The sequence below is a fragment of the Diabrotica virgifera genome, chromosome 2 (assembly GCF_917563875.1).
Source record: "Diabrotica virgifera virgifera chromosome 2, PGI_DIABVI_V3a".
Lineage (NCBI taxonomy): Eukaryota > Metazoa > Arthropoda > Insecta > Coleoptera > Chrysomelidae > Diabrotica > Diabrotica virgifera.
The window spans coordinates 84,491,754-84,517,294 of record NC_065444.1 but is presented as its reverse complement, the minus strand read 5'-3'; the positions used below and the strand labels follow the sequence as shown (position 1 = coordinate 84,517,294).

The following is a 25,541-nucleotide window of genomic DNA, read 5'->3' as shown; positions in this document are numbered from 1 at the left end:
TGTAGTGTGTGTTTTAAGTAAATGTCTTATATACTTAGTAAAGTCGACTTCATTGTCTTTACAAAGAGGCGCTAATTATATCCGAACGTCTGCGGTCTCTCCGGTGAGTACCGATCCCACAGGAGAATTTATTTCACGCTATAGAGCGTTTCACATTAAGAACGGAAATGTGCGTAGATATGGCTACGTATTTCTTGTGGACAATAGAAGCAAGCCGATGTCGCTTCTATCGTATTGAGAAGATAGTAGCAACACGTGCCTGATAGTTTTGGCAACACTGACCACTTAGGGCGCGCCCCAAATTAATGACAACTCTACCTTATCGATAATAGTCTACGAGAAGTGCAGGGTAAATTGAAGATGGAATTACAAAACAAAAATTTTGTACTCACTTTATAATGCTCAAAAAATTACGGGATTTGGATTTCAATGCATATTTTTCTATAATTCTTGTATCAAAGTAGAGCGTGAAGTTAGGCCTGTATAGATTTTGGAGGCGACCCATCTGCTTAAGCCAATCGTTCCGTTCTTAACGTAAAATAAAGGGGTCGCCTGCAGTTTTTCAACTGTCGTCAATACGCCTAACTTCACGCGTAACTTTGATACGAGAATTATAAAAAAAATATGCATTGAAATCCAGATTGCGTAAATTTTTGAGCATTATAAAGTGAGTACAAAGACATACATATTTTTTTTTGTAAGTACACCTTCAATTCCTTCAAAACCTTCAAAAACTGCAGCGTGCCCAAAATAAAGTACCTATAGTAGATTTCTCTTGCGATAGTGGCGCCATAGGGCGGAGAGGCTAAGTACTTATCGGACCACCTAAGTACATATGTATAACATTTAACTTAGACATGCCACAAGAAAACAGTTTCACGACATTAATAAGTATTTAAATAGATATTAAAACCAAAACTAATAAATTTTGGTATTATTCATCCGTTAACCCTCTCATGCATTGAGTCCACTCTAGTGGACAGTTTTTTTTAACTCCAGAAAATATATTTTTTCTATGGATGCTAGAATGTGCAACTTCTCTCACTACTTACATACATTCAAAACGAACAATTTATCACGCAGTGAGAAAAGTCGGCCATTGCAGTGAGAAATATTTTTTCTCACGGGTTCTCTTTTCTCCCACAGTTTTCCAGATATGATCACCGTTTCTATGGTAACATGCACAATACCCACACAATTAATATTGTCAACCAAAATGTGTTGAATCAAAACATACCAGGAATTACCTTTCAAAACTGTTCAAAAATAACTGTTAATTAGAATTTTAAATAAATGTATATAAATTTTAAGAATATTAAATACCTACATGTAAGTATGTATATGTATTTGATTTCAATTTATGCATATAATATACCTAAAGCACCTAAATTATTTAATTTTGAAGTTTGAACTCTTGAAAAAACCGCATCCATAGAAAAAGTACACTGTACAATTGTACAACACATGAGAAAATGACATATTTCTCACTTGTTGTGCAATATGCTATTAATTCTATGAAACTTGTGCAAAATGCATGAAATCCCTTTCAGTGGACTCTAATCAAGTAACTACTAGCGTCATCTACAATATTAATTTTGAAAGTCAACTTTTGTTTATGTTAGTATGTATAATGTGAATTGCCTGAAATAAGTGCCCGTAGTTTCTATGGAAAAGCAAAAAAAGGTAAGAAAATATTTTTCTTGTAGAATTATATATTTTACACAATTAGCCTTTGTTATAATTTCAAAATACTTAATTGAAAACTCAGTGAAAATATCATCTTGAAGTCATGTCCACTAGAGTGGACATCATGCAATATGTAACTTATAATTCCACTCTTGTGGTATGTTTTATGAGTATAATTTTTAGAGGGGTAGAAGGTTTCTTGTCCACATATTTTTTGTTATTTTCTTATCAAAGATTTATTATTTATTTAAGGATTTTCGAAAGCATTTTTTTATGTATTTACCTATAGTATTTTAGTGGAAATAAATAAATTTTATTTATTGACATAATATTATTTCTTCAATCGGAAATTTTATTCTATTTCAGAAAGTACTTTTTGCCGATGAAGACGACAATAGGGATGAAACACCTTTATGTTTACCAGAAAATGAAGAATTTATAAGTATTGACAATGATGACATTATTTATGATTTACTAGAAGGTTCAGATTTGGAATCTGATTACAATGACGAAGAGACGTATTAAAGGCTGTACTTTTGCTGTAACTTTGCCACAGTTTAGATAAACAGAAAATATTTATGTTCAAGGAAACAATTCCATGAATTATTTTTTACCACTGTTCACCGCAGACATAATGGATGATATCGTCTTTCAGAACAATTTATATGCTGGCCAAAACAATAAATTAAAGTTTGGTTTTACAAAATATGAGTTATACGACATCTGCAAAAGGTGACACGAGCCGCTTTATCCATCGTGCTTTGAACATTTCCATACCAGTAACTGACGCTTCCGCGATTCCGCAAATGCATAGTGACCACTAGAGTGGACGGACTATTTTTTAGGTTTTAAGAAAAAAAATTCATGTTTTTACACATGCTATACTATTTTCTAATGTTAATTTTTAATATTTCGCAATAAAATAATTTTACTAAGAAAAAAAATTTCCTTAAAATTATGCATGAGAGGGTTAATACACAAGAAGAAAGTCAATTCATAATCTATTCCAGATGAACATTTATGAGATATTTCGTTTATATATATATATATATATATATATATATATATATATATATATATATATATATATATATATAAAGCAGTTAGGTAATATTGACTGACACTATGTAAAATCTTGTTAATTTTGAGGTTGCAGTCATAAATTTCAGGGTATTAATATAATTTATAATTAATTATAATTTTATTAATTATAATTTTTTTATGCTTTTATGTACAATATTTTTTATCGTCTTAATTTCATTGTATTTACTAAAACTTTTTTAGCATATCTTGAAGAAGCAAATAAATTTCAGGGGGCAGGATAAGTAAAACTCTTAGTTATTATCAAGCTTTCGCAAAATTTATTTGCTTCTTCAAGATATGCTAAAAAAGTTTTAGTAAATACAATGAAATTAAGATGATAAAAAATATTGTACATAAAAAGCATAAAAAACTTACAACGTGAGGTTAATCCATTAAATTTTTGGCATACATAACAAAAAAATATATAAAATTCTTAATCTAATTCCTAATCTTCTACAATGCCTTAATTTTAGTTAATTTAAAAAGAGAAAAATAATTTGACAATTTAATTTGAAATTTAGTATGTCAGAAAGACATTTGTATATATTTTTTTGTTATGTATGCCAAAAATTTAATGGATTAACCTCACGTTGTAAGTTTTTTATGCTTTTTATGTACAATATTTTTTATCATCTTAATTTCATTGTATTTACTAAAACTTTTTTAGCATATCTTGAAGAAGCAAATAAATTTTGCGAAAGCTTGATAATAACTAAGAGTTTTACTTATCCTGCCCCCTGAAATTTATGACTGCAACCTCAAAATTAACAAGATTTTACATAGTGTCAGTCAATATTACCTAACTGCTTTATATATATATATATATATATATATATATATATATATATATATATATATATGTATATATATATATATCAATTTACAAATTATTGGGTTAACAGCTGAAATGGAAGACTCAGTGTACTATTTTCTACGATTCCAATATTTCGTTAACAGTCGTTAACATATATATAATATATATATATATATATATATATATATATATATATATATATATATATATATATATATATCGAGAAAAGGAGTACGACCGTTAATCCAATATAAATTAAGGATCACTCGAAGAGTGGTGGGTTTTTCGGTCAATAGGTGGAGAAATAAGACAAAGAAGGTGGCTACTTCATCTATTTATTCGAAGACGTTTCGCTCTCTGATCAAAGAGCATCATCAGTTCATCTAAAAAGAACAATATGAAAAACCAAACATCCATAGAGAAGTTAATATAACAGTGTTACATCAAAAAGACATGTAGCAGTCAAAGGTATAAAATGTAAAACTTTAAACTTTTACAATCATTTCAATAATGTTACCCAAAGTCAAAATCAAACTAAATTAATACGCTTTTGTTGGAAGGTTGATCTTGGTGATCTTACTAGTTCTCGGCGAATACAAGTTTTTTACATAATTTTTTTTATACATGTATGATAACCACATGCTTCTTTTGCTGTTCTAAGTCTTTGTTAAATTGTAAACTGTACTTAGTTTTATTGATTGTTTCTACACCTGACGATTCAGTGGTTCATTGTTTCAAGCTTTTTTTACATTTTATACCTTTGACTGCTACATGTCTTTTTGAGGTAACACTGTTATATTAACTTCTCTATGGATGTTTGGTTTTTCATATTGTTCTTTTTAGATGAACTGATAATGCTCTTTGATCAGAGAGCAAAACGTCTTCGAATAAATAGATGAAGTAGCCACCTTCTTTGTCTTATTTCTCCACCTATTGACCGAAAAACCCACCACTCTTCGAGTGATCCTTAATATATATATATATATATATATATATATATATATATATATATATATATATATATATATATATATTGATGTGATCTTGATTATTGATATGAGATAATATTCTTATATGTCACTTAATTTAATCAATGTATTAATACTAATCTAATTAATTAACCAGATCACATATCAATATGTTTTCAATCTCAGGGCGAATTATAAATTAATTACTTACTTTCGTGGATTCTAAATATTTCTTAATGGTTCCTAATCGGGATAGAAAAGAAAAGAGTAAAAAAATACACATATGGGTTACAATTATAATCAAAATATTTTTTATTTTATTTAAAAAGCAATCACTGCTTAATATTTGCTATTTCTTATTATTCTTAAACATAACATTTACAAATGGGAATCTTATTTCCTTTTGGTTTTCAATTGAAAGTTTTTATTAACATTTAACTATTAGGAGTTATTAGGAACAACTCTATTTAACTTTGATGAAGCTTTTCTGATATTATTGATTATGTTATTCAATTTTTTATGTGGAATTTAATACGAAAAACCCATACATTCATGTCCAAACAAATGAGACTGACCTTTTCCTGGTGAACTGAAAATGTCCTCACACAAGACCCGTTTCCTGCTATCCTTGGCTGCGATCAAACCTCGTCCTGGCTTCCAGTAATGTTCTCCTTTGAAAAACTAGCTCGAATAGCTCTCGTTCCTGCTTTTGTTGTGATGCTGTGTTCTACCTTTTTCGAAACTGCTATCAGCTACCGGGACACTCTTGGCTCAAGGAGGTTCTTTTACTCTCGACCTGGCCTACTTCTCGTTCCACGATAGATACTCCACACTCACGGAACTACCGGCTTTCTCACTCTCCGTACACTACCGTCTACTACTCCTTCACTTCTCGACAGCTCAAAACATTCTGATCTCACTTTCTCATCCATTCCCCTACTTTCTAAATATCCCTTCCAGATTCACAAATCAATCTTCCACCACCAACTCTCATTCGTAATATTCCTCAAAACCAATTTTTAATCTTTCTAAATATGCTTAATGGATTTCAAAAGAAAATATTTAATTCCCATTCTAAAATACTTTCTAACTATTTACAAATTTTAATGACCTATTCTCTCTTTCAAATGAGTCTTATTTAGCATAGGCTAATGATCGAAACCTTCCGCGAAAAATGATAATGAACTATCATCTATTTCACTGAGTTTTATTTAGCATAGGCTAATGATCGACCTTCCGAGAAGAACGATAATGGTACGCGTCATTCACTTTGTTTATCTAAGCACATTGTTCCGAGTTTCGTACGCTTATTCTAATCACTTCTTAAAATTAAATATAACAATTTGTTGTATACAGGTTGTTCTAAATTTATATGCCCGAGGTTAAGAAAATTAAAAATATTTTATATTAAAGTGAATTTTGTTTATAATTATCAAATTTTAATTTTTATATCAAATAGAAATATAACAATATATATATACATACAGGGTGTCTGCGTAACTTGGGACCATATGGGAAACTTCTTTAATATCAATTTTACGAAAAAAAAGTCATTCTTTATAAAGTGCTCTGCATAGTCTAAAACCTAGGATGCAATCATCAGATATCAAATTTTGTCAACAGTATACGAGGTATGTCAAAAAATATGAATTTCGCTCAAGAGCAAACCACTTTTATATTTCAAAATATCAAAAAATTTTATAATGAAAAGTTATTTGTAATTAAAAACCATATTCAAATATGCAATAACAGCCTTCTACTTGAAAAAAAAAATTCTGAAATTTTCCTAAATTACCGATTCCGAACATCATTTTTATTTATTAGACATGTAATAACTCTTTTATTAATAATTTTAGGAAAAAAAGTTATTCTTCATAAAAATCTGTGAATGGTCTAAACCTCAAGATGCAATTATCAGTTATCCAAGTTTGTTAATTTTATACGAGGTGTGTCACGAGGTTTGTGAATTTCTAAATTCTTTCTAAATTCATATTATTTGACACACCTCGTATAAAATTAACAAACTTGGATAACTGATGGTAGCATCTTGAGGTTTAGACCATGTACAGATTTTTATGAAGAATAACTTTTTTTCCTAAAATTATTAATAAAAGAGTTATTACATGTCTAATAAATAAAAATGATGTTCGGAATCGGTAATTTAGGAAAATTTCAGAAAAATTGTTTTTCAAGTAGAAGGCTGTTATTGCATATTTGAATATGGTTTTTAATTACAAATAACTTTTCATAATAAAATTTTTTGATATTTTGAAATATAAAGGTAGTTTGCTCTTGAGCGAAATTCATATTTTTTGACATACCTCGTATACTGTTGACAAAATTTGATATCTGATGATTGCATCTTAGGTTTTAGACTATGCAGAGCACTTTATAAAGAATGACTTTTTTTTCGTAAAATTGATATTAAAGAAGTTTCCCATATGGTCCCAAGTTACGCAGACACCCTGTATATATATATATATATATATATATATATATACAGGGTGTTATTGATATATATATATATATATATATATATATATATATATATATATATATATATATATATATAGGGTGTTATTGATATATATATATATATATATATATATATATATATATATATATATATATATATATATATATATATATATATATATATATATATATATATATATATATATATATATATATATATATATATATATATATATATATATGTCTTCATATCAAGGCGAGATCCGTTTGTATCATAAGCTATACAAGATGAGATCCGTTTTGCAAGGCGAGATCCGATTTTGGATCTCACCTTGTATTCACGTGTATATAGTGACATCTCGATGTAACAATGGTTAGGGTACAAGGAAATCGATTTTTGTCTGGACCTCATTTTGCACCCCTTTTGGTGAATTTTATATTGCAGTGGTTCCACTAAATCCGCTGTAGAGGGCAGCGCGCGCGATCCGTTGTGTATATGGTAAATATATATTTTGCAGACAACCCGAGATCCGGTAAATTTGGAAACATCGCAAATGAATTTCACGGTCAGCTCTCTCACTCGGCTTATGTCTATCTTGAATAAGAATGTTTACATTATTTAAGGGCTCTGTCCAGAAAGGCGATTGTCAAATATCTCGAGAACTAGACGGCATATCGAAAAAACTTTGGAATGCTTTTTGAATGGTTTTTCAAAATCTATATACTTATGCAATAGCAGGGTTCTTATTCTGCCTGCGAAAGCGGTGGGTGTAGCAACTTTGAATTTTCAACTGAAACACTTTATTTTTAATTAAATAGTTGAAATTTAGAATTAAAAATACACAACTTTTGTTTGAATCGATAATAGCTTCTTTAATCCAGTCGGAAGAGCTTCAAAATCGTCGTTTTGATGACATTTTTAGGGTTTAGGGGTACCTCAGGTAGTTAGCTTAAAACGTAAGAAATAAATTTGAATAGTTAATGTTTATTGATAAACAAAGCTCCAATTCTATTTTACTTCAACTCATTTTAAGGCTATTTCAATAAACTAATCGGTTCTTTTTTCAGTTTTTTGGTAAAACATTGTAACTTATAGACGAAAATTCTTAAAATCGGCTATTTTTCATTTAAATTGTCAATAAATAATTAAATTGAGAAAAAATTGGTCAGATTTACATAAATTTTGTTATTCCGTCCATATAGAAACTAAAACAATTGTTACGTAGTTACACTGAGTGTCATAAAAACCGTGTATTTTTACTCATTTCTTTGAGCTATTTCACGTAATATCGAGATATAAGTTGTATTTTTTACATAAGTTATATTAACGTTAAACTGACTTAATTGATAGTTTTATAAGCAACAATTAAGTATAGCGAAATTTATAAAACCTTGTTTAAATGGTTTTACATGCTCAATAATGCGGTTATCTTAAATTTTGTTTTGAATGTTTTTCTTCTTACTGGTAGACAAAAAATGGCAAAATGTGCATTTTTGACATCAAATTGTTGATAACCAACATAGTTACTACTCAAAATATTAAAAAAACTAACCGTCGGTATAACAGGTTGCCTGGACCTGGAAACCAGATGCAGAACAGTACCATAAATGTTTTAGACTTTTTAGCACTTTCTTTAAGCGAAATTTAAAATCATTTACCACCCATGTACACTCATTACGGAATCTGTTACAAGAATTTCAGCGATTTCAGCCATCTTCCTGATCAGTTCTTCTACCCCTCTTCTTTGTGTGTGCCCAAACCATCTGAGGCTTTGTGCTTTAATGAATTTTACTATATCTTCTCCTTTATTTATATTTATTATTTCATGGTTCATCAGCTTTCAATATTCCCCTGTTTCTGTCTTTACTGGGCCATGTATCCTTATAATTTTTCTCTTAATTATTTTTAACTTTTCTTCGTCTTTTTTCGTAAGGCACATTACTTCTGCTCCATAGGCTATCACTGATCTGATTGCTGCTGTGTATATTTTTGATTTTGTTTTTTTTGCTCAGGTTTTTGTCCTTGAGTAGTTGGTGATATTTCCAATATACTCTATTACCTGCTTTAATTCTGTCGTTTATCTCTATACTCCTTCCGTTTTTGCCGTCCACCATCACCCCCAGGTATTTGAAGCAATCTACTCTCTGGAATGTATTTTCACCTATCTTTATTTCTGCTATTCTGTTTACATTGTCTCGTGTGCTTATAAGATATTTTGTTTTATTCTGATTGATTATTATAGTCCTCTCGTCTTTGCTTCTCTTACCAGGGTTAAAAGTGCCTCTTCTAGTCTTTTTTTATCTCGTGCTACCAGTCCCAGTTCATCTGCATATCCTATGATCTGTGTTGAGCTTTGAATAATTGTCTTTTTCGGCCCTGTGTTCCTAATTACTCCTTCTAGAGCGATATTAAATAGTGTCGTTTGTCGTTGACAGACTGTCTCCTTGTCTTACTTCAAGTTCTATTTTGATGTCATTTGTATCGCCCTCATTTGTTTTAACTTTTGCTGTTGAGTCTTTTATTGTCATTCTAGTTAGTCTTATTAATTTTGCCGGTATCTCCATTTTTTTCATTTCTTTTAATAATTGTTGTCTGTATATGCTGTTGAAGGCCTGTTGGAAGTCGATGAATAGTATATGTAATTCTATGTCATGTTCATAGCTTTTTTCAATTGTTTGTGTCAGTACGTGTATTGCATCTATTGTTGATCTTCCTTTGATCTATTGTTATAAAACCCTGTTGATATGGTCCTATAATTTTTTCTGTGTATTGATTTAGTCGGTTTCTTATAATTGTGGTCAATATCTGATACGTTGTATTTAGTAGCATAATTGGTCTGTAGTTGCAGCACTTAGTTGGATCTTATTTCTTAAAGATTGGTGCGATGTGTCCGTTTTTCCATTCTATGGGCATGCTTTCGTCCTTCCAAATTGTAACCATTAACTTGTGCATTCGCTTCGTGAGCTCCTCTCCGCCGTTGATGATCAGTTCGTTGTTGATTTTATCTGGCCCTGGCGTTTTGTTTACTTTTAGTTGTTTTAATACCTCCATAAATTGCTAATAAGTAGGTGCGACTTCCTCTTCATCTCTGTTATCTCTTATATCCTCATCCTCTGAATATGCCTTATTGTCGTTTTTGTATAGGTCCGTGAAATGTTTTTCCCAATCTTTTTTGTTTATTTTTGTGACAGATTTTTTGGTACTGTGTTGTTGTTTTATCTATTCGAACAATTTCTTGTTGTCTTTATTATTCGTTTCTAAGTCTTGCATTTGTTCAGAGATCCATGTGTTCTTCTTTCTTCTATAGAGTTTCAATGCTTCTTGTTTTTCTTTTCTATATTGGTCCAGTCGTTCCTGTTCGGCACTTTGTAGCCATTTGTTTCTTGCGAGGTGCTTCAGTTGACTTTTTTGGTGACATTCCTCATCAAACCATTCTTTCGATTCTTTGTTTTTTTGGAATCCTATTATTTGTTCTGCTGTCTCTATTATGCTGTTCTTTATGTTTTTCCATTCTCCTTCTATTTCTATGTGCTCGTACTGACCCAATTTCTGTGCCAGTTGTTCTGTATATTGTTGCTTTGTTTCTTGCGTTTTCAGATTGGCTATATTCCATTTCCTCCTTTTTCCTTCCTTATGATTATTTGCTTTGATTATTTTCATCTTAAGTTTTGCTATCAACAATATGTGGTCAGTGCCTCCATTTGCCCCTCTATATGACCTTACGTCTTGTACTATTTGTGTCCACTTTTTCGAAATTAGAGTATGATTTATTTGGTTTCCATCCATTCTTCCTGGTATCATCCATGTTATTTTGTTTTCTTTTTTATGTTTATGCCCAGTACTAACTATATATGTATTTGTTGCTGCTGCTAGGTTGCAGATTTCTCCTCCATTATCATTCGTAGTTTCATGAATGGTTTCTTTGCCAGCTACATTACGATTATAGTCCTCCTTTCCGATCTTTGCATTGAAATCACCCAATATTATTAATATGTCATTCCTCGGAATATTTTCACAGGTTTCTTCCAGGATGTCTTAGAATTCTGTTTTATCTTCTTGGTTTGCTTCTTCGGTGGGTGCATAGCAATTGACTATCGAAATGTGGGCTTGTTTATTTTCTTATGTAAGATATCCTTTCATTAACTGCTTTGAATTGTATCAGTTTTTCCCTCATTTTTTTGTTCACCATAAATGCCGTACCATTCGTTCCCTGTTTGTTTTCTCCCGAATAATACATGCTAAAGTTTCTCTTCTCAATTTTTCCTTCTTTCTTCCATCGTATTTCCTGTACGGCTAGGATTTCTAGTTGGTATTTTTTCATTTCAAGAGCTATTTCTTGCATCTTACCTGCTGCCAGCATGGTTCTAATATTCCAAGAGCCCATTCTAATGGGTTTTGTTCTTTTCTTCTTATTGAGATTCTTTCTTTATTTTGTGTGCGTTATTTTGTTTTCGTTAACCGTTTGCATTTCCGACTCTTTTTTTGCCATGTCAATATCATATTTCAGCCGCTGTTCTTCGTTTATTAGTTTTTTGAATTTTCTATCAGCTGTTCTCTCTCTTCGTCCCATATCTAGATTTTGCCATTCACTATTAATTTCTTGTAGCCGATTTTCATTTGCTTACCTTTGCTTCTTTCGTCCTTTGCTAGTTTAGTTATTTCCTTTTGTATTTCTTTTTCTTTCGATGTCCAATCGTTGTTTATATAGATACGATCTTTATGCTGTTTTAGTTTACGTTTCTTGTTTAGGATTTCCATTTTATCCGTGAGGGCTTCTGTTTCTATTGCGCATACTGTTTCTCCTATTTTTTTTGCACTTCTTAGTTTTATTTGTATTTGCAACTCTTGGGCTCTGAAATTTTCCATTTCTTCTTTTAATTTCTTATAATCATTTGTTTCTACTTTCAACCCAGTCACGATCAAGCTTTTCTTTTTGCTAAATTTCTCCAGTTGCTCCATTCATTCATGTAGCTGTTTTACTTCTTTTTTTAGTTTTTGTTTCTCTGCTTTTACACCCATTAACTCTTTATTGGTTTGTTGTTATTCTTTCCTTATTTGTTTTATTTCCTGAAGCATTTCATCGTTTTTATTCATTAGCTCTTTCATTATTGTAATCATAACATTTTCCATGTCTTCCTTGTTTTCGTTGCCTGCTTTGCTTGGTGACCGTTTTTTAATTTTACTTCTATTAAAACAATCATCCAAGTTTTCTCTTTTGCGTTTCGTTTCATCATCGGTTTCACTTCCTGTGACATTTTTTCCATTTTCTAGGAGTTCAGCGCTAAATACCTGGAATACCGATATTAGATTATCAACAATACTTAAAAAATGAAAGTTACCAATTCACCGGTAGTTAATGCGTTATTTAAAAATTACCTGCGCACCAGAGTTGCCAGTTGGTCTGTAATTAGGATGGGGATTAAAATAGATACGAATTCACCGGGACCCGGAAATATGCACACCCTGATATTCTAGTTACGTAAGCTCGTCCGATTGGCGCATGACGTTAACAACAGAGTAAAGCATAGTCCCGTCTATGCGTTCGTAATACGAACGCGAATGAAATTTGAGAATAGTACAAATGAATGAATTATGACTAAAAGAAACTAAGTGATTTTTATAGTTTAGAGGAAAATTATTAAACTATTTACTTTTATTTAAATTGATTTTCAGTTATTTGTAAAGTTCCCAGTTTCTTGATTATATTGGTATCCGGAAAATAAAAATATTCATATAATCGATATCTACTAAAATTATTATATTTCGTTAGTTGGCAAAAATTGATTAGTGGCCTACACATTAGTAAATATAATTTTTACCAAGGGGAAGAAAAGCCCCAAAATAAAACCATAAATTTAATGGATTGATAAAAAAACAAAATTTTTTACTTTTTCAATAATGTATTTCATCAGATTTAAGTAAGAGGCTTGGAAAAGACAAAAATAAGTTTTACAGTTTTCATGCCATGCACTTTATTTAAATTTTGTGCATGTGAAATAGACGTACATACAGCAACTATGTAGCAGTTTTCATAATTTTTCTTTTACGCAATGTCAGGTTGTTAAGAGACTTGTTTAATTCTTTAATTCGGAAGTACATCCGAGACCTAAAAAATAACTTGTTCGCTTTGTTAGAACAGTCTACAGTTACACTTTTGGACATAAGGTTTTCTAAATAATTTTTAGTTACCAAAATGGAATCACCATTCATGTGGAAGGAAAAATTGTCTCCAGTTACTTAATATATGACAAGAGAGTGTCTGATGGTTTACATAAACCACACTTACTCAAATGATCAACCCACGTGTACATTGAAACATCTTCGGATTGAATACTGGAGTCCTTCAATTTATGGCAGATATAACCAGCCAAATTCTCCAAACCATCATACTCGAGGTCACTAATGTTTTTTCATTCTAACTCTCATTGAAAACTTGAAAATCCACAACTGTTTCGTTGTTAGAATCCAGCCTTTGGATCAATTGTCCAGAAATTGGTAAATCTGGGATGTCGTCTGTTTAAACGTTCGAAAATTCGTTCCGTTGTCTCTCCTACCCGTATATAACTTTTATAAAATAAAATAAAGCTTTTTGTTAACACTTTAAAAAAATTTTAATGGGTTTTCCCCGAAAAGAGCTTCATTTTTTGGTGCTATGTATCACGTTAAAATATTTGATTTGGAATTTGAAGGATAAGATCGTCTTTTTATGAGCTACAAATTTACTTTTACTGGTTCTATAGACTAAGAATATACCATTTTTTCGTTTTTTTTTATATGCTACATTTTTTCCAAGAATATTTTTTCGATATAATACTTACTTTTTGAGTATTTGCGAAAAACCGCCGAAAAACGTGTTTTTTTTTTTGTTGAAAAGTAAATATTTTTAGTCGCAAGTGACTCTAGTAGCTACTGCTAAATTAACCTAGTACCTAAGTTAAAAAAACTCTATAGAATAAAAGTTGCTTAAACTTAGTCAGATCTGTTTCCGGACTTATTTTAAACGTATATTTTTTCACCCTCCAAGTAAAAGCAATCAACGACACAAATTCAACTTTGAAGTGGGGGATGGGTAGAATCTAAATCCAAATTTTCATGCAATTAGGAGTTGACCCTGAAAATTATGTGTGTTTCTTTTTATCTTTTAAATCATTTTACTTAAAATCATTTTTTAACTATCAAATAATAATTACATATTGAGTTATTTTATTTTTTAAACTTTAATAATATTTATAAAAAATTTTACTTTCTTGTAATGTATTTTTAAAACAAGCAATCATTTAAATAATTATTTTGTAACAATTTGTATTATTTAAGAATATAATAATTACATTTTGGTTTCGTAGTAAGTGTTTTTTAAGAATATTAATGTATAGTTTTAAAATATTGTATTGCAAATAATTATCATTATTAAATGGTTATTATTTGTCAGTCAAGTATTCTTTTTCTTTTTTCACACCCTTATGTATGTAATAAAACTAAGGGACTTTCTGAAAGGTCAATCGTAGACTTTAAAGACACAAAAGAAGCGATACTTAAAAGTTACGCCCATTATATATCTTTATATCGTGGGAAATATACAATACAACACGAGCTCCAACCGCTCGACTAATACTCTTTAGAGCTGGCATCAGTGTGTGATCTCGCGTTGAACGGTAAATATCTAAAATTTCGTATATAAGTCCTCCCCTTTACTTTTCAGCGACGGATCTCGTTTCGCTGTAAATTTATCAGAAAAATTTAATTACAAAAATCTTTTCCCCTCTAAGTGTGCCATGATTAATATGTTAATTATAAAGATACTTATGAACAATATACTCCAATAATTAATTTACTATTGGTGGATCTCGGGTTGTCCTCGATTTAGTCGGATCTCGCCTTGATATGAAGACGTATATATATATATATATATATATATATATATATATATATATATATATATATATATATATATATATATATATATATATATATATATTAAAAACATAAGATGTAGATCTTTGAAACACACTCAGTGAACCAAAGATCCAAGGTTATTGAATTAATTTTTTTATTTTATTTTATTATATATATATATATATATATATATCAATCAAATGAAATAGAGAATGTGGAGAAATCCCCTTACGAATAATTCACACATCCACCATTTTGGGTTGGAAAAAATTTTTGAATAGAATTAAAATTCCAAACACTAGTTCTTAGAAATGTGTTTCGCCCTCTTCAACCTCTGTGGGCTCATCGGTAAGGATGAGAGGTTGAATATCCTTAGACACATTCCACTCAAAAACAACACTCGAGACCAAGACATAGCAGAAGCGTAGATCTACGCCAAATCTGAAAATGACAGTCTCAAGTTTTAATTCCCTAATTACTTGAAGTAAAATATATGTTTAAAACAAAAGATGAGAAGTTATTGGTTTAACGACCACTCGTACGATATCAATCAAATGAAATAGAGAATGTGGAGAAATCCCCTTACGAATAATTCACACATCCACCATTACTTTTACTTCAAGTAATTAGGGAATTAAAACTTGAGACTGTCATTTTCAGATTTGGCGTAGATCTACGCTTCTGCTATGTCTTGGTCTCGAGTGTTGTTTTTGAGTGGAATGTGTCTAAGGATATTCAACCTCTCATCCTTACCGATGAGCCCAGAGAGGTTGAAGAGGGCGAAACACATTTCTAAGAACTAGTGTTTGGAATTTTAATTCTATTCAAAAATTTTTTCCAACCCAAAATGGTGGATGGGTGAATTATTCTTAAGGGGATTTCTCCACATTCTCTATTTCATTTGATTGATATCGTACGAGTGGTCGTTAAACCAATAACTTCTCATCTTTTGTTTTATATATATATATATATATATATATATATATATATATATATATATATATATATATATATATATATATATATATATATATATATATATATATATATATGATATATATATAATATATATATATATAATATATATAATATATATAATACATATATATATATGATATATATATATATATATATATATATATATATATATATATATAAAACTAGGGTTAATAAAAGAAAAAAGGGAGATTTGTGTAATTTTGCTATGTAAAATCAGCTGTACTTTATATTATTATATATAAAGATTATTTTGTTTTTTAATGGTTGTGTTATCAAACAAAATTCACTTTTAGGTTGTTCTTTATTTAGTGGAAAAGGCGCCACCAAAGATGATATGAAACTTGTCAATAAACTCCTGTCTGCTACAGGAACTTGTAAACAAGTACCAGAGTATATCTTAAATGCTGCTGAAGCTTTAATTGCCAGTGGACCAGCCTTTATATACATGGCCATAGAAGCTTTGGCTGATGGAGCTGTAAAAATGGGAGTTCCTATGGATCTAGCTACTGAATTAGCAGCTCAGATGACTTTGGGGGCTGCAAAAATTGCACGGGATTCCGGGAAGCACACAGGACAACTTAAAGGTGAGGTGTGTTTTCCAGGAGGGACGACTATACAAGGAGTACATGCTTTAGAAAGGGGAGGTATGAGGTAAGCACAAACTCAATACAAGACGCTGTTTAAAATTACTAGGTAATCTATTCTATTTTATTCCATTTTCATTCTTTTGTTTTAGGGCAGCTTTTATAGATGCTGTAGAATGTGCTTCTAAACGAGCTGATCAATTAAGGAGATAATAAAGTCATTCTTTTAAAGTACTAGCACACTTTAGAAGACCAAAAATAATCATTTTTTTCAAGAATTTTTTTCTCAGAAGATTTATTAAAAATGAGCATAAAACTTTTTACATATTAATATCTAACTCTTAGAGATTACAAAAAATAGATCTTTTTTCCATTATACACCTACACTAATATTGTAGAGGGCGTAAAAGTTGAGGCCTCGAAAAATGATGGCGGACAGTTAATCTCAGGATTGGGATATCTGAAACAAAAAAATCGTACGGCATTTGAAAAAAGGTTTCTTACGTTACAATTTACCACAATTTGACCAAAAAATAAATATTTTTTAACCATTAAAAACTGAAGAAAAACGGGTGATTACCACTAACGGTGGTAAATTGTCACGTAAGAAACCTTCCTTTTTCAAATGCCGTACGATATTTTTGTTTCAGAGATCCCAATCCTGAGATTAACTGTCCGCCATCGGAACTATTTTTTTTTTCGAGGCCTTGACTTTGGCGCCCTCTACTTCTACAATATTAGTGTGTGTGCATAAATGAAAAAAGATATGTTTTTTGTATTTTCTAAGAATTAGATATTATTATGTAAAAAGTTTTATGTTCATTTTTAATAAAGGTTCTGAGAAAAAAAATCTTGATAAAATGCCTATTTTTGGTCTTCTATCTAAAGTGTACTAGTACCTTAAAACAGCCATAGTAATTTTAAGTAATTTAGTTCTTCAAACTAATCATGACACTCAAGTATTTTGAGACTTTGTTCACTGCACTTTTTACTATACCAATATACTCTTGGGAATTGGTGATGATAAAGAGGACATTGTATAGTTGATTTTTACGTAGCTACCTACATATTTTTTCATGGTCAACATAAAAAGCAATTAACATTAATAAAAGTTATGTTCTAGTACCTGCACTTTTAATTTTTTTAGTAGTACCTAATATTCCTGTCCACATATACTTATACAATACATAGTACATTTTCTCACAGTTTTTGTTGTAAATTTTAAAGAACCGCTTGGATTGACATGAAATTTGGCATACGCATACGCCCGGCCCTAGGAATTTTGCCGCCCTGGTCAAGATAGGCGACCGCGCCGCCCCCAACCCCCTTTGATTGACCCATGACTCACCACCTTCCTTCAGCGATCGACAACTTAAATCAGGACTGTATTTTTATTGATGTGTGCTTTTTACTAAATTATTTAATACGCCATTTCCCACTGTATTTGAACGATACACGCTTAAAAATACATATATTTGCAATATTTTCATGAAATTTTACTACATTACTATTATTATATTAAAACATGCTTTAATATCCAAAAACTCACTATGCATATCCATAATTACACACTTACTTTTCTAAGTAAGTACTACTCTTTTTATCTTGGCACGAGAAAGTGTTTTAAATCTTTAATAATTCTCAAACATCCAGGGACTCCGCTATTTCGTGTTCAATAGAGATTGTCGCTAGTGCACTCAAACGTTCCTGGGGACATAGTTGATCTTAAGTAATTTTTTATTAATTTTAGCTTTGAAAGGCTTCCCTCTCTAGAGGCCATTGTCACTGGTAGGGTTACAAAACTCCTCAAAGCAACACTAACGTTGGGTGCGAAATCAAAATCATACTCTCTAATCATTTTCAATGTCTCTAGAGGTGTACTCTTGGGCTTCACAATCGTGGAAAATACTTTGAGTGCATCTTTTAGATCAGCATAATTTAGATCTTTTGACTCGTCAAAAGTTAAAGCATCACATAGCTTAAAACATTTATCTGATAAATCACTAGTAGTCATATGCTTAGTTTGGTTTATGTCGTACAAAAACTCAAAAATTTCTCCATAGCTCTTATAATTTGCTGAAATCTATCACAAATAGAAGTCAACATATATATCGCGTCTCTGGATCTAGGTCCATTCTTTCATTTTCAGCCTCATAGCCGAATTGTCTTTTCACTTTCCTCTTGATGTTAGTGTGCCTCTGATTTTTGGGTTTTCAATTTCTAACTTTGATGGAACTCTGTCAAATAGTCCTAGAATTTTAAATCACTTCTGAGAGACTTTAAATGGATTTCTGTTTTTTCTAATAAACTGACAGCTTGATACACTCAAATTAATATCAATACTCTGCAGTGATTTGCTGACTACGTTGATGTGAAGTAAAATGTCATGCCATACCTATTACCACAGAGCAATGAAAAGTAAAATCATGTATGTAATTTTCCAAACAGCTTGCCTCATGAGCAACCATTTTATCGTTGGTTTTATTGACAGTGATTTCTACAAGAGCATAGATTTCTTCAAGGTAGATTTCTTCAAGGTAGATTTCTTCAATTTGGTATCTGATCGGAGTAATTTAATCAATTCTATCCATCTACATCCCATCTACATAGTTTCGGACAAAGGTTTTAATGTTATGCTAGAAAGATGATTTTTTAGTATAGCCTAACGATGAATAGATGGTGAAAAAAAGTTGTAAATTTTTGTGACTAAGTAAAAGAAAGAAACTGCAAACTGTGAGACTATACCAGCACCGTTCTCGACTTAGTTGAGTCAATGGCTAGAACATTGGACAAAAAGTTCTTCCCTTTCATGTTTGCCCCATTATCATACCCTTGTCCTCTCATATCGTCCAAAGGTATTCTCAGTTTGAGTTCATTAAGTGTTTGCAAAATAACTTACAGTAGGAAAAATGAAAGAATACCCATGAACGAACATATAAAACACGCTGTATTTTCCTGTCACCGGAGGAGGTGTCCTCGAAATAAAAATTGACCTATGTTTGAATATTTGCATATTTCTTAATGTGTCTTTAGGTCGGTACCATTTTTGGTGCCTTATCTTGTATAATAATAATACAAGACAAATGTTTTTAGTCTCTAAATTCTACTAAATAAATACATTGTTAATATGTACTTTATATGCTTGTTTTATTTATAGTTATTCTCATAGGCATTTTTCAGTGCGTCACAAATGATAAAAAAAGGTAAGTCCGTGACAATACCAATGGATAATACACATTTATTCTAACATGACATTTTAGTTAAATCTGACAGTTGTCAGATTTCATTTGCAATTTGTCATAAAAACAAATCAATTGTGTTTATTACATTTATAAAATGGTATTTTCTTTGATTTGTATAATCTTATAAATTGTACAGATTATATTCGTAGATATATTATATAATTCGTAAATATTTTTTTTTCGATTATAGCGCCATCTATCGACAACTAGAATAAATGTTATAAATGTCTGTAATCATGGACGTGCCTTTTTTCTGTCACTTACAACTTAATGCGTTAGAAAGAAATCGAAAAACTGTGACGCACTGAAAGATGCCTATGAGAAAGAGTTTATCATACTTTATATTAGGAGAATAATTACATGATTCATAAGTTAATTAAGGTCGAATTATTTAAGTGAACCAAGGACGTCTCTTTCACGTGAAAACTATACTAAATTTAAATTTAAGATACAGTAGAAATAAACAAACCAAGACACGTTAAATGCTACTAGGAGCACTCCCGAATCATAATTTACAATGTATATACATTGTAAATTCCAAATCATGATTTCCAAAGTTTATACATTGTAAATTATGATTCGGGAGTGCCCCTAGTAGCATTTAACGTGTCTTGGTTTGTTTATTTCTACTGCATCTTGAATTTAAATTTAGTATAATATATGTTCCCTAAAAGATACGTTAATCAACACGTGTTTGCAACGTGAATTTCCCGAAACATTTTATTGCTATTTACGGTAAGTAACACGTTTATTGAAGACGAGTTAATCACGTAATTTAAAGACGTATTTTCAATGTGACATTCTAACCAAATTTTCACGTGAAATTCACGTAAGCAATATACGTATATTGGTGACAATTATTGTATTTAAAATTCACGTCGGTCTGTTTGCTGGGTTTTGAGTTATTTGCGAAAAACCGTCTAAAAACGTAATTATTTTTTTGAAAATGAACATATTATTCACTTGCAAATAACTCGAAAAGCATTGAGTTGGTAAAATACTCTTTAGAACAAAAGTTGCTTAAAATTAGTCAGTTTATCCATTTCCGAACTTATTTTGGATGTAGGCATGATACTATAAATAACAAGATAGTATCTTCCCGTAGCGCAAATACGTCCGAGTTCGTGCATCGCATGACGTAACTGGAGACCGGAATTTGAATTCCTGCTGTTAGCTTATAGTCTAGGTTGTATCGTCGCCCCCGTTAAGTAACATTCGGATTCGATTTTGTTGCACAAACTCACTTAAAAAGAGATCCTTATTACAAATTCACAGAGTGCCGGGAAGTGCCGCGGTCGGAAAATTGTTTGAATAATTTTTTTAAACAAATTCAAAAAATCAATTTTTGCACTTCGTATATTTTTTTAATTCTTTGGATTATTTTCTTTCTTTTGATTTTATGAGACAAAAAGGTCTCTTGTAATTTTTCTCTAAAATTGACTGTTGTTGAGTTATACTTGATTTAAAATTTGAAAAACGCGAAAATGGCCATTTTCAAGGCTTAATAACTCGGCAAAAAATTATTATTATGAAAGTCAAAAAGTGACTGGATCAAAATTGAAAGCCCCCCTACAGGATTCTGAATGTCATTCTTGTGTCATTATTTTATTAGTGAACTATTATTTTTAATTGTTAACCATGAGCGCTAAGTGAGTCGGCCGTCAATGTGAGTGCAAGTGAGATGCACCATTAGACGGCCGGAATGGTGCATCTCTTTCGCACTCACTATTGACGGCCGCCTATATGCAGTGAGGTCATTGTTAATAATTAAAAATAACAGCTTAGTAATAAAATAATGACAAAAGTTTCTTCAGGATCTTGTAGGGTGGACTTTAAACTTTGATTTGGTCACTTTCTAACTTTCATAGTAGAAATTTTTAACTAAGTTATTAAGCCTTGAAAATGGCGATTTTCGCGTTTTTCAAATATTAAATCGCGTATAACTCGACAAAAATAAATTTGAGAGAAAAATCACTAGAGACCTTTTTGCTTATAATGATCCAAAAAATCTAAGAAAATTGAACGAATCAAAAAAAATAAATTTTTCGAATTTGTTTAAAAAAATTGTTTAAACAATTTTCTCCGTACCGCGGTACTTCCCGGACCCTGCAGATTTGTTATAAGGAACTCTTTTTTAGTAAGTTTGTGCAAAAAAATCGAATCGGAATAATTTACCTAACGGGGGCGACCATACAGCCTGGACTATACAACCGCGAGCAATTCAAACTAATCGGAAATCATTCCGTCATTACGAACCATTACGCACTCACTGGCGGATCCAGGGAGGTGAGGGGGGGTCATAACCCCCCCATAATTGTATACCCACGTATCCTAAGGTTGCTAAGACTAAGTCACCTTGCATCAGAGATAGGTAATTAAATCACCCTCAAGAACAAAATTTCTGGATCCGCCACTGTAAACGAACTTGGGTCTTCAGTTACGTCACGACTCCCTTCTCTTCGAGATGCGCAATATATTATCTTGTTATTTATAGTATCATGGATGTAGGTATATTTTTTCTTAAACATTTAGTGGTTTTGCAATACTTTACAGTTAGCGAACGTACTAATACACCATACCGGGTGTCCCAATAAGAATGGCTCTCGGCCATATCTCAGGAACGGTTTATAGTAGAGCTTTGAAATAAAAAATTTTATACCAAAAGTTGCCTCAGGAAAAGCCTGGAAATTATTTTCATAATTGTGGGTCCACCGCTAGAGGGCGTAATTGAATATCAAAAATAAAAAAATCTAAATTTTACAAAATGTTCCTAATGAAGGGGCACTGGAAATCCGATTATTGTATTCTTCATCAAATTCTGCGCATATTTGATTTAACAAGTTTAACTCTACCTTTGCAAATAAGAGGTGGGGGTGAGTGGGAACCTTGTTATGAAAAAATGTCTGTAAGTCCGGTTTTGCTAAATCAAATTTTGAAAACTGGGTCTTGTTGAAGACAGATCTTTTTCTTCAATGTAAGCGTGATAATTTTGAACCATCCTAATAAGTAATAAGCCAGCTGGGAGGCGTTATTTAATTTTTTTTAGAAATCTAGTTTTCTTTGGAAAATATTAAATACAAGTATGCATTTTTAATCATACTTTATAAAATTAGATTAAATTATCAATAGAATAGCGAAAACCGCATGTCGATACCTTTTGTATATCTCAAGATATCTCGAGAAACGTGTAAATTTTATACATAACTGTTACTATCACCGGTAAACTAAGTTAATGAAAAGTAGTGTGCTGTGGAAAAAAACAAAATAACATTTTCCAGATGTCAACGTATAAAAATATAATTAATTAAAACAACAATATAAAGAGAAACAATACTATTAAAATTAAATATAACACAGAACAAAAAGAACTACTTAGTGACGACCTAAATATTCAAATTGTTGCCCATCATACACTACTCTAGAATACATTATCCAGAGAATACTAAATGCCATTCAAAGCATATCGAGAGGAGAAATTGAGACTGCTGTTCAATCTACTCTTGAAAGAGTAAATGTTTGCAACGAAAATGATGGGCAAAAATTTGAACGTTTATGTCATCACTAAATAGTTGTTTTTATTTCTTTGTAATAGGGCTTTTCAACGCTTCTCATTTGTTTCGAGCCTCTGTCATATGCCGTATAATCCGTGTATAATATTAATATACGAGATATGAACGAGGCTCGAAACAAATGAGAAGCGTTGAAAAGACCTAATATACGTTGACAGCTGGAAAATGTTTCTTTGTTGTCTCAATAGCACACTACTTTTAATGAATTATTTCGTTTACCGGTGACAGTAACAGTTATGTTTTTAAATTTACACGTTTTGTAAGATATCTCGAGATAGAAAAAAGGTATTAACATGCGGTTTTCGCTATTCTGTTGCTAATTTTGTCTAATTTTGTAATATGGTATTAAAAATGCATGTTTGTATTTAATATTTTCCAAGGAACACTAGATTTCTGAAAAAAATTAAATAACGCCTTCTAGCTGGCATATTACTCAGTAAGTTGGTTCGAAATCATAACTTTTACATTGACGAAAAAGATCTGTCTTCAACAAGACCAAGTTTGCAAAATTTGATTAAGCAGAACCGGACTCACAGCCAGTTTTTCATAACAAGGTTCCCACTCACCCCCACCTCTTATTTCCAAAGGTAGACCTAAACTTGTCAAATCAAATATACGTAAAATTTTATGAAGAATACGACGATCGGAGTTCCAGTGCCCTTTCATTAGGAAAATTTTGTAAAATTTAGATTTTTTTATTTTTGATATTCAGTTACGCCCTCTAGCGGTGGTCCCACAATTATGAAAATAATTTCCAGGCTTTTCCTGAGGCAACTTTTGTTATAAAATTTTTTATTTCAAAGCTCTACTATAAACGGTTCCTGAGATATGGCCGAGAGCCATTCTTATTGGGACACCCGGTACATATTCAGATAATTTTTTGTGACAAAGCCTGTTATATATTTTACTATTAATAACTATAATATATTAATAATTAATAGAGGAGATAACTAGTCCTGTGGCCAGGGGGTACAACGGCCTCCTTTATTCAGATGGACTTACCCAAGTTTTTTATGTATTTTGACCCGTAGAACACGAATTTTTTTGGGTAACAGTTGATCCGGATGTCGCATAAGATTGTTATAAACAAAGATCTTTGAGGAATTACATAACAGCGATTTTTCACAAAACAAAACATTTTTTTGTATTGTAACGAAAGAAAACTCTTGATCGGCGCCCGTAATAGTAAACAACAAGAGAATGACGTAATCTAATCTTCGCGGCGAGAATCCCGAGAATTCTGGAAGGTAAATCACGTGGGCGTGCTGACAGACAAATGGATCGACTGGTATAGAGATGGGAGATATCGAGATGGGCGCGGATATTTCTGGAATGTTCCATTATAACTTTATCGCATATATAAATACGGCAGATTTGTAAATAGGTTTAGGGTATAATATAAATTCGTCTGTACAGTTATATAAATAAAGTCGTATATAAATACGAACCGCTAGTTTTATTGTAATTATAAGTAATTACAGTAGTCACGTTATAGTATTTTTTTGGATCATTCTAAGCAAAAAATTGTTCTTCAAGTGTTTTCGTAGGATGCATAATTTTCGGACTTTAAAAAAATCGAAAAATTGCAATTTTTGAACCCGAATAACTTTTGATTAAAAAATAAAATAGCAATTCTGATTTTACCGCATTTCAAATTCCAAGTCAAATTATACCGATTTTTATTATTTGCATTGCTAAAAATTAATTTTTTTTATTGTTAAACAAAGCTATAAACAGATAGTGTTTCACGTGCCCAGTGCATGCGTGCTACGTAGAAATCGCCTGCTCGTTCGATTTTAAATAAGAAATCCATTGAAAACATCACTCAAACACTATCTGTTTATAGCTTCGTTTAACAATAAAAAAATAATTTTTTGCACGATTGATCATTTTTGACTGTTTACCGTGACAGATTTTACGTCAGTAGGTGACATTTACTAGCAACTCGACGGTAAGTAATCCAACTCGACGGTAAGTACTCCAACTCGACGGTAAGCAAAGGCGGCTGCACAATTGCCCGGGAACGGGAACGAGAACGGAAACGGGAACGGGAAAAAAGTTAACCTCTATGTAAATTAATGTTGTAGATGCACAATAACCGAGAACGAGAATCTGTCCGGTAACGGGAACGGGAAAGTTGACCATGTTTTAACTTTCTCGTTCCCGTTGTATTCCAGAACCAATCAGAAGGCAGTATTAAAAATACTGTCAAATGCCCAATAAAAAT

The 25,541-nt window shown here is 31.3% G+C and overlaps 1 protein-coding gene across 1 annotated transcript in view; it reads left to right on the top strand.

Moving 5' to 3' along the window:
- The window catches only part of LOC114341629 (uncharacterized), a 65,778-nt gene extending 48,150 nt beyond the window's left edge, over positions 1–17,628 (top strand). The window contains exons 3-4 of the mRNA XM_050643833.1: positions 16,213–16,570; positions 16,656–17,628. Coding sequence (XP_050499790.1) covers positions 16,213–16,570; positions 16,656–16,716 — 419 coding nt within the window. The 3' untranslated portion in view covers positions 16,717–17,628. The remainder of the gene's footprint in view (positions 1–16,212; positions 16,571–16,655) is intronic.
- Positions 17,629–25,541: the final 7,913 nt, after the last annotated feature.